Source organism: Nansenia antarctica, assembly GCF_963989245.1.
Source record: "Nansenia antarctica genome assembly, chromosome: 2".
Classification (NCBI taxonomy): Eukaryota; Metazoa; Chordata; class Actinopteri; order Argentiniformes; family Microstomatidae; genus Nansenia; species Nansenia antarctica.
In genome coordinates, this window is record NC_137675.1 from 18,306,538 (window position 1) to 18,318,258 (window position 11,721).

The 11,721-nt window shown below is 44.7% G+C and overlaps 1 protein-coding gene across 1 annotated transcript in view; it reads left to right on the forward strand.

Moving 5' to 3' along the window:
* Nucleotides 1–838: 838 nt before the first annotated feature.
* mfng (MFNG O-fucosylpeptide 3-beta-N-acetylglucosaminyltransferase) overlaps nt 839–11,721 on the forward strand; it is a gene marked incomplete at both ends in the record, with an annotated part of 15,083 nt that continues 4,200 nt past the window's right edge. The window contains 4 exons of the mRNA XM_080522776.1: nt 839–856; nt 3,697–4,017; nt 10,058–10,103; nt 11,221–11,323. Of these exons, the coding sequence (XP_080378902.1) occupies nt 839–856; nt 3,697–4,017; nt 10,058–10,103; nt 11,221–11,323 (488 nt within the window). The remainder of the gene's footprint in view (nt 857–3,696; nt 4,018–10,057; nt 10,104–11,220; nt 11,324–11,721) is intronic.

The window sequence follows — 11,721 nt, forward strand, 5'->3', positions numbered from 1 at the left end:
ACTAATGACGTTACTTTTCAGGATGCCATGTTGCAACTGGCCGGGGACTTCAGCTGAAAATTAGCCGACTAGGCTAACGCTGCCTTTTTTACTGTATTTTATATGGTTCATGTATTTGGATTGTCCTCGATATAATAAACTAATAAACTAAACTAAACTAAATCATAGGGTACAATATTATGCAAACACAGCTGCATACATACATAGTAGTGCCTTCGGAAAGTATTCAGACCCAAACCTTTTCCACATTTCACACAAACTTCATACACAAGACAGAAAGAGAGAGATATTTTAACAATGTATTGTTATGATACTAAACAATAGGTGATTATACTAATGTAGGCTATATATTTTAAATGCAAGTCACATGTCTTACAATACGGGCTGCCAACATTGACGTTTTGGCCGAGAATTCGGTCGCCACATTTATTGAGACAACTCAGTCACCTCCGTTTGAGGCCGGTGATATTGTTACAGTATTAGGTTGCCATCTAGCGTGAAGTATTGGTAATAGCGGAATTGAAATTGTACACAGATTTTAATTGAGTTCACATGAACCAACGGCTGTTGTTTATTCATATGAAGATGCGTTTTGTATCTTATTAGGCCTGCGGAGACCACATGAGTCCTTAAACAACCCCGGATCTGCTGAATTATTCCATATTATTTTCTTTCATAGAGCCGTAATATCATTTCAGAGCACTCTGCATGACCTAATTGCGCTACATCAATGGGTTGAATACTCCAGTATACTGATATTACAAATCTGGATTGTTCCTTTCCCCCAGCTGTAGGTAAATACATTAGCCATTGGATCTGAGAGATCATTGGGAGCCACATGGGCCACATGGGTCATGTAAGTGTCACTTTGTAAGTGTGTGTGGTCCTCTCTCTCTCTATATATATATATATGTATATGTCATGTCATGTGATACAGATAATACACAGGCATTTCACACACACACACACACACACACACACACACACACACACACACACACACAGACTTGCAGATGCATGGTGTGTGTGTGTGTGTGTGCGTGTACGTATATGCATGCGTTTGGAGCCAAGGATCAGTTCCGAAGGAGGGTTGAAGGTTAAGGGGGGTGGAATTGTCAGGTACTTAAGCTCTGATCTGACCTCCCACCCCCACCCCACCCCACCCACACTTGTCCCCCGTCCCACCCAATTGCCCAGTGTTACCTTTCCCACACAAAGGTCACTCTACTCCCCGTGTGGAGGTAGTACAGCCCTGCTGAGTGCTTCTCTCCATGCTACAGGGGCTTAGCGCTGGATTTGAGCCCAGCCTCACTGCCATCTAAGCAAGGTCAGACAACAGTGTTTCCACTGAGTGATGGAGGTACGCGGCTGGTTTTTATCGAGCTAACCCAGGAGAAAAACCACAGTGTGGACTCCCTTAGAGAGTGTGTTCTGTAAAAACTCCAACAGTATTCGATCAGTGCAGATCTTAGAAGCGTCTGGATTGACCTAAATTATTATATAGCAGCCCATGATATATCCAGTACAGCTAGATTACTTTAGCATAATAGCTATTAAGCTCGGCTGCTTTCACTGTATGGGTCTGTGAACGTGGCTAATTTGATAGCTCCTTGTCTGACAAATGATAGGCCTAGACCCCAAGCTCCGATTACAAGACTGGTAAGTGCATCAAGTTTATTATTCATTCCGATGGTAGAGAAGGCACTAAAGTACTTGTAAATCTCTGATGTATCTCCAAGGGCTTGAATGCCGTCCAATCCCCTTTAGCAGCCCCACAGTTCTCCAGTCTGGATCCAGGTTGAGACACAAAAGCCCTGGAAAGGGGTCTGCTCCCCTGACTCCCTGGCTCATTGTTCAAAGTGGGGAGCAGTGTACATGGCGTTTTAAAAGGGCCTTTTCAGCTAGGCCGTAAGGCGATCCTGGGTCTTTCCTACCCAGGGTGTGCCTTAGGTGGCTCTGGTTTACCTGTGGGACCGTGTGGGGTGGGGGGTACATGAGGGAGGGGGGGGGGAGAGGGAGAAACAAGTGCAGCTGGTCAGCAGGAGTAGAGGGGGGGGGGGGAGTGGTGGTGGAGGGATGGATGTAAGGAGAGAACGCTGAGAAAGGACACGTAAACAAAGGTGGTGATGAGGGTTACCCCCCCCCCTTCTCAGAGGCAAATTAATTGTATCAAACTCTCTCTTTTGTGTCCACCTCTAGAGAGTATATGGATGAACAGCCTATTGAGAGTAGGCGAACACAAGTCATGCTGCGATAAGCCACAATCAGTGTTTATGTGAATAGTCAACAAAAAATAATTGTAGGCCAAATGATTGTGATATAGGTTCACAGGGGTGGCTGAATACAAACAGAAGTTTATAATGAAAAGTTTATATGATACTACCTATTTTTAATCCAGGTGTGAACTGGATCAGTGCCACTGCCCCACATAATTCCCACCTAAATCGGGAGGTTTGATTGGGTATGTGGGTTTTTGCACGGTTGATGTAATGTAAACGCGTTGCGTTATGCGTTATGTGGGCATCATTGTATCTAATCGAATGGCTTGCGATGACATTCATTAACCTCCTGAAACTCTGGTAGACTTTGCCAGTTCCTCGAACATTCCTTCCGCTGTCCAGTCCTCCGCTGACGTTTCTTCCTCGGCGTCCTTGAGTGGAATTCTGTTCCCATTGCCAATAACAGTTGATCCGCATGTCATGCCTGAAATGGACGGAACCTGTTCGGGATTAACTCGTAAACAGACCGGGGACTTTCAGCATGCAGAGCCAATCTCTAGAACGAGTTGCTATGCTATCCCCTAGAGAGAAATTGTTAGATTAGACTACACAATGTTTCTTCTTATTCTAAATCACTTTTGGAGGCTTGGAGTTGGAGATCTAAAATTGCACGCAGCCACAAACGCGCAATTAATACATGATGTGTCATCTGTAATATATTCTCGAGGAATTACGCAGCACATTTTCAAAGATGTTGTCTAACGGAAACTATCTGAATCTATTCAGTCAATTTTTCTAACGGTTTTCCCCCCTTGTATTTACTGACATACAATTGACGCACCGTTGGGGAAGGAAAGGGGCGGAGTGATTATAGTCTGTGCAATGTGCGCTCAAACTCGAGAGGGCAGTGACAGGTAGGGCCATACTGTACGAGACAGTCACAGATGGGCAAGACTATCAACAATGGCACATTTAGATTGATTGTTGGGCAGACAAAACACATGGACAGACAAGAACCTTTCAGATTCGCCATGGGAGAAAAATTAGGCTGCAACTTTAATGTGGATGATCTAATATGAAGCATGATTGGACCCGGATAATGGTCTTTCTGATTGTATGCATTTTTATTTTATTTTTATTTAAATTTGGCATATAATTAGTTACATGTGGACTATGTAGGCTGTAGGCTTTCTAACCTCTGTTGGACAGTGGGAGAGTGTTAATATGACTCGTAAAGGGAAGGCGCGTGTCACGAAATTAGATCAAAACAGATTAGGAAGTTGAGAAATGTTTTTAACGGGTTGAGTCACTCACTCAACAATTTGCCTTTCTGTCACATGATGGGCTACAGATGAAATTGTCGAATTCATTTGTGGTCATGCGTAAAAATAGAATACTACGGGCACTTCCCGTGGTTATATTGACTTTTTTCATTATTTTATTCGTGGATTTTCAATTACGGTCACGGAATCTCCAGGCCAATATCCGCCCCGATGCGCCAAATGTCTCCCACCGCTCGATTCAAGAGGCTCTCACCCCGGGGAAGGAGATACCACAGACAGGCAAATCTCCACAAGCTGCCGCTGCCAACGCACTGAACCGGACGGTGGTGGCAGACTTATTACACGCGGAGATACGGAGAAGAAAGAGTACATTGAGGACCCCGGAGAGAAGATCTGCGACTCCATCCCCGTTGAAGTTAACGGACATCTTCATCGCGGTGAAGACCACAGGGAGATTCCACGGCACGCGCCTCGCTCTCCTCCTCGAGACGTGGATATCCAAGACCAAGGGTCACGTGAGTGTGTCTAATTGAGCAGGATGATTCGTGAGTTTAGAATGATAAGGTTCTATCTCCGTTTAGGGGAGTTAAGAGATATTGAGCGTCAAAGTTTTTACATTCCATTATGTTTTGGGAGATGGAACCTTTGTATTTTATGAATTACTAACCCAAAAATGTCAACATTTTAAACATAACACCACACAGGCATTAATAAACACCTAATGGATCAGATTATATAAAAAACTAAATTTTGACAAAAATGGAGATAGAACCTTTAATTCTAACGTCACGGATTGACAGATAGATTCTACGAGTGATGTTGAACGGAGTTGTGTTTAGAAAGTTTTAGGTTTTTGACTAATTCACGTATTTATAACTGTGTGTGTGTGTGTGTGTGTGTGTGTGTGTGTGTGTGTGTGTGTGTGCGCGCGTGTGCGTGCGTGCGCGTGCGTGTTGGAGGTAGGTACTCAGGCAGGGCTAGATGAGAAGTACCGTATTAATGTGATGCAAGCTTAGCTAGTGCTCTTCCTGTGGAGCCCAATGTACTTTTACAGAACAAAACACCACTTCCGTCTTCTGTAGTCTCAGGCTATACTCTCAGTTTGAGTCAAGGTTTTGGGCAATAATGTTGGGCATAATGATAGTTTGGAGGATGATATCAAGACACAAACACTCACGCACACATGCACACACACACACACACACGCACACACACGCACACACACACGCACACACACACGCACACACACACGCACGCACACACACACACACACACACACACACACACACACACACACACACACACACACACACACACACACACACACACATAACACTTGTGTGAGACCTCTTTAATCCAGATCCTGTCGTGCCAGGCCCTTATCTATAAGTGGCTTGTCAAAGCAAATTCCCAACCAGCTACTAACAGTATAACACCTGCCAAAGAACATACCTCTCTCCATGTCTGAGACGGCCTGGATGGAGTAGTCGTGGTGTCAAATGAGAGAGAGGGACTGATAAGCTAATGTAGAGATAGCATGTCTTTGTACATACAGTCATTTACAAGCTTCAAATCTCAACTCATCTTTTTTTTAGTATTGCTTTTACTGAGCACATTTTCAGTCAAGACCGCTGACTAATACTTTGGTGTTTGCCTTTGACAAAGAGAGTTTTTCCACGCAGAGCGCCACACTTGTGAAATGTCAGGTCATGACACCTCTGCTTTCGTGACCAAAAATAAGTAGACTTTCCTAGTTCCCCTTCTTCTAATGAATCAAAGCTGAAGTGGGGGACTCGTCGCAGCACAGCAGTAAATGTCGTGAAATCCTCAGCTGGGAGGGAGAAGCTCTTCAGGACATGAGTGGGAATGTTTTATACCACCGCCTGGTGTCATAGATACCTATCAAGATAAGGTGTGTAGTGAACTTGACGATTAGTGTTAAGCCTGTTTCATCCTGCATAAGCGTTACATCTGACCTGGTGTTGTTCTTAGTCAGAACTAAGACTCACACACCTACATGCATGCATGCACACACACGCCCACACACACACCCACACCCACACACCCACACACCCACACCCACACACATCCACACACACACACACACACACACACACACACACACACACACACACACACACGCACACACACCCACACCCATATCCATACACACACACACACACACACACACACACCCATACACACACACACACACACACACACACACACACACACCCATACACACACACACACACACACACACACACACACACACACACACACACACAGGATGGTGTGTGGGCAGTCTGAGACAAGAGGAAGTCCTCGCCGCAGAGCGACTCTTGCAACAATGCTAAAGCGGAAGCTAATCTGAGAACAGGAAGGTGAGGCTGATCTGAGAACAGGAAGGCTTCGAGCTGAAACTAGAACACAACCTGGAAATCTACCCCCTTCTCTAACACTAACCCATTTTGTATATTTTTTTTACATTTTAACGATTTCGCTTTTATCCAAAGCGACTTACAATTAGAGATTACAGGGACAGTCTCCCTGGAGTAATTTAGGGCTAAGTGCCTTACTCAAGGGCACACTAGTGGTGGTGTTCCCAGGTGGGATTAGAACTCATTATTCACTATAGGCCACTACTACCCCTAAAAGCTTACAATATTTGAGTAACACTTTACTTGAAATGAAACCATACCTTATTCCATTCCATACATTACCATGAGCCTGTCCTCTGATTTCTACCTCCACCAGCCTCCCTTGGTATATATAAAGCCTTTTTTACATGTTCATTTTGTTAGTTTTTTTACATATATTTTTAGCTCATTTCGGATTTCTTGGGATAGAGACAGTAGAGATTGAGGAAGGACGGGTGAGAGAGAGGTGGATGACATATGTCGATGGCTGGAATCGAACCAGGGACCCTGCCATGATATGGCATGCTTCTTAAGCCCTATTCGCACAGGATTAGTATCGTCTGGGGACCTCTGGTAATTTGTAATAATAATAATAATAATAATAATAATAATAATAATAATAATAATAATGCATTTTATTTGTATTGCACTTTTCATTCAAAAGAATCTCAGAGTGCTACAGAGTGCATTGTATTGTATTAATTACGGAGGTCGTCTGTGTTCTTACTGTAATCCTGTGCGAACCGGCCATGTCCGTAAAAATGTCTGTAAAAATTCCACCGCAAATTACCTACCATAATTCGTAGGTCCTGTGATACTTCTTATGTCAATGATTTGTGTTTGTTTTCTCCGCCCCATTTTCGAGAACTATGGAGCCCTGGAGTGGCCCCAAAGAAGCCACGATTTACTACACTAACGTGCGAACAGAGAACAATGGAGGCTGTGATGGAAATTATATTATATCACTGAAGATGTGTCCAGAGGCATCAGTAGATGTATGTACACAGTTTTTTTATTTGTTCATTTATATTTACTGAAATTGTATTATGAATTACTCTTCGCGCATCCATATAGAGTGTGACGGGCGCCACACAAAACACAGACGTCGGGGGATCATTTCTAAATGACTTGAGGACAGTTCATTAAGGTTGTAAAAAGACCCTAGCCCATAGAGCATTTAGCTTGAGTGTAATTTATGCTATTCTTCTTAAATAGCAGGCTCTGTTATATTCCAATCCCGTGGAACAAACCAAGTGAAGTGTTACTGATACTGTGTGTAATTGTACTTTTTGGTTCTGCCTTTGGATTTTTTTTAGCTAAGCCAAGCACAGTCGTCTGTGAGCAAACAGTACCATTTTGTGGTATGACCCGAGAGGCTGATAGGGCCCTCCTTACGTTTGGGAAACCACTCCTGGTACGGCCCAACAGTTCAACCTGTAAGCCTTGCTTCACTGCCAGTCAGTCCTTACTGCCAGTCAGCCATTGGTCTGGTGTCTCATGATATGACCAGTCCCTTTGTTTCTGATGAAACGTCTATAAAAACCTCTATGAAACCTAGCTCTCCTGTCTTCACTTCAGTTAACACAATCTACCCAAGTCGTAGATCTCTGAGTCAAAGTGGTGCTTCCTATACCCAGGGCCCCCACACAATCTCACCCCCACACTGAGAGCAGTAGGGTAGGCATAGCATATTTCCAGCGTGGGTAGAATTTTTACTACATGCGTAAAAGTGACAGATTCATACTTTCTCCAGTCAGATTGTCTTCCAGGAGAGGACCCCTGTGTCCATTCAATTCACTCCTCTCTCCTCCACCGGTCTAAGGCTTTACGAGTCACTGCCCACACCCGCGCAGCCATTCCGGTTCTTTAAGCCCAGGCAGAATGATGGGGATGGGCGGCCATTACGTGTACAACCAGGCGGAGCAGTTGCCTGAGTTATAACTGCCAGAGAGGCAACTAATAACAATGGAGGCCCCTCTGGGTCCGGATGCCTCGTTGGGCTTCATCACGAGGCCGGGGGGGGGGGGGGGTGGGGGGGGTCGGGGGGGGAATTGATTGATCCGTGAATACGATTACTCCTCCTCTGGCGAAGGAGGGATGGACCAGAGAGATGGAACGGAGAGAGAGAGAGGGAATGGAGAGAGGGAATGGAGAGAGGGAATGGAGAGAGGGAAAAAGAGAAAACACCCACAAGGGGAAAAAGGGGGAGGGAGCAGGACCGACACAGACATTGTGTAAAATTGCTGCAGAGAAGATTGAGAGGTGGTGTCTTGTCAATATGAGAGTAAGAGAGAGCATCTTGTGTTGTTTTATCGGAGTAGGACGGAGAGCAGCTTTCATGGCGAGACCTTCCCTGCATGTTTATCAGAGTGACAGCTCTGTGAGAAAAGCTGTCCTGGAGTCTGCAATCAAACAAACTTTGATTGTAAGTCGCTTTGGAATAAGGCGCCTGCTAAATGCCCAAAATGTTAAATGTAAATGGGACCTGAGGATCCTATACTTCTTGAGTCTCTTAGATGGTAGGGGATCAAACAGACCGTGGCTTGGGTGCGAGGTGTCCTTGAGGATGCTTGCCACCCTCCGCTGATGCCGGTCCGCCGATGATACGCTGGGCGGTTTTCATAGGGCCTTCTGGTCGGACACAGTGCAGTTTGCCGTACCACACTCAAGTTAATGTACACACGCAGGCACGCACGCACACACACTCAATGACTCCACACAAACGCTATAGAGAGTTTTCTGGTGCATGTTCCTTTATTGTTGCGGTGGCGAGCAGTTATTTTACACTGGGGCAGCGTGGTGAATTACACCATTAAACCCAGGACTACTAGTGTACTCCACTACGACATTGTCATAGTTTCAGACTTACTGGATATGACTTCAGAAGAAGACCAGGATGTGTCTGGTGTCTGGACGCTTCCCTCTTACTGACCCTGCAATCCCCTATCCCTCCTCCCTCCCTCCACACACACACACACACACCTCTGCGTCCCCCATGCTCTGTATCCCTCTCTCTGAGAGATAAAACACAGCCAACAACTCTGAGTGGCAGTTCGTTGTTTTTCCATCTGCTCATCCAACAATAACCGCCCGCTCCCTCCATATCTTCCCTCCCTCCCTCCCTCCCTCCCTCTCTGTATTAGTAACTTGTGTTCCCTGCACACTGTCGGAGCCTGAGACGGACATTGAGGAGACTGTAAAAGTTCAGGACAACTTGATTGTTGTGTCACCAAACGACTAACGCTTATTTGCCTGTTGTACATGTTTACATTAAGGCTAATTATCTTTTATGTGGCTTGGTTACTTCACTCTGTAGGTCTTAGAATGATTGTTGTTGTTCCAGCATATGGTCACCAGAGGTCAGTAGTGCACCAGCAAGAGGGAAGTCATGAGTGTGTGTCTGTGTGTGTGTGTGTGTGTGTGTGTGTGTGTAGGTGACTTATTTGAGCTCAAAAGCTCAGCTTTGGAACAACTTGCTTCTCCATAGCACTTCGGTCATTGACCACTCGAAAAAGTGTGTGTGTGTGTGTGTTCCTACATTACATGTATCAAAAGCGACAACAAATACATTTGTCTAAGTATATGAATCATCTATCCATCAGTCATCTTAAGAAAAAGTAATCTATGCTAGGGCCAGGGGCCATTGACAATCATAATGCTAGAAGAGGGACATTTTAAAATGTATTTACAGTCGAGAAACTATACAGGGTAGAGGGGATGAAGAGGTCTTAGGAGGGACAGTTAAGGTGTAGTCTGAAGATGCGGGTCTTCAGTCTACGGTGGAAGATAGGCAGTAACTGACAGCAGTGGGAAGCTCGTTCCACCAGCGGGGTGCTAGGACAGTGAAAAGCCGTGACCTGAGTAGTGTGTGCCTGTGTGTGTGTGTATGTGTGTGTGTGTGTGTGTGTGTGTGTGTGTGTGTCTCTCACATCAGTGCACAGTGGGGAACCTTGTTTTTGTCAGCATGAATCTAACCTGCCATCCGCTACCATGGCCTGTATGTGTGTGTGTGTGTGTGTGTGTGTGTGTGTGTGTGTACCAGCCACAGTTTCTGTGCGTAACCGTAGTAACCGTCTCAGAAGTGATATGTATAGTATCTCAGTACCATATGTCTCCTCTTCCTTCCTTGTTATAGACGTTCATCTTCACAGACACACAGGATGAAGACATCGCCTCCAAAGGTAGGTCATCGACCAATCAGGAGTCAGGGCTGAGGAGAGATGGGTGACTGGTGTCAATGAGAGTAGGTGGAACCCAAAGCCTGTCAAACTGTGTTTCACTTCACACATCACACCAGGGGGTTATTCCATCAACGTTGCTACCTAAATCAGCGCTGAATTGAAAAAGCCTGGTTACACTTTAACGTCGACTGTGACTTAAGGCTCATGCTGTTCCAATGTCTCGTCAATGTTACCTCTAGCCAGGCTTGTAAATTCTGGCTTTACTTAGACAAATGTATTTGTTGTACGTCGCTTTGGATGAAGGCTCCTTCTAAATACCAAAAATAAACATTAAATACAGTCCACAGCTCCCTCCTGAGGCAGGGATCGCACCAGTGACCTTTCAATTGCTAGCCGGCCTCTCTAACCTCTAGGCTACCGCTCTGGTGTTTGTGATGCAAGTTGATGCAAGTACCTACCTACCTACCTATCTATCTATCTATCTATCTATCTATCTATCTATCTATCTATCTATCTATCTATCTGTCTATCTGTCTATCCGTCTATCCGTCTATCCGTCTATCCGTCTATCCGTCTATCCGTCTATCCGTCTATCCGTCTATCCGTCTATCTATCTATCTAACTATGTATTGGCTTTTGAATACTGTGAAAGTGGTAATTTTCTTAACTTGTTTATTTTCATTAATACGTTCTTTGGAACGTGGGTAAAGATGTAAATTCATGCTTTGTCACATTGTGAGAAAAAGGTCTGACCTTGTGTTTCAGAATACGTACATGACAAAAGTAATGCGATCGCTAAAAGACACTTGACTGAACTGTCTTTCGGATTTTGTTTCCGCCTGTTGGACAAACACAGCTAAATGAACAGACATTGACAGTAGCCTTGTATGGACCAGGTTAGTTCTGAGGTCAAAATGACCTTGATTACTGAGCAGGGATTTCTTGAAGCCACATTCAGGGAACGGAACTATCAACAAAAATTTGTGAGACGTATCAAAATTGGATTTTTTGGAAATTTTCCTTTAGCGACATTGATGGAATACCCCCCAGGACTGTTTATTGTTTACCGCTTGTTACCTTTTATGGCGACCTCCACCGCCTCTGTGTGTGTTTCTAGGCTTCCACATGGTGGTGACAGACTGTCCATCGGACCACAGCCACCAGGCCCTGTCCTGCAAGATGGCTGCTGAGTACGACCACTTCATGGCCTCTGACAACAAGTGAGTTCCAGAACCTGGAAGTAAAAAAAAAAAAATCCAAATCGCCAAAATACTTCAAAAACATGTGAGCGACACTTGAGTTTGCCATCGTCTAGTTAAGATGTGATTGTCCCAAATGTGCAAACGTCAACCTAACTCAAACCCATGTTTTGGTCCTGAGTCGGGTTACTGTAAGTCAAACCCATGTTTTGGTCCTGAGTCTGGTTAGTTCTTCAGTCACCTCAGGAATACGTGTTAGCTCGCTAACAGTCCAGTCTGGACCAGTCCGGTGTCTGGACCACAGTCCCATTACAGTTAAATGACATGTCAATATTGATATCATGTTGTTGTTTACATTGTACATTTTGGGCATTTAGCAGACGCCTTTATCCAAATCGACTTACAACAAATACACTTGT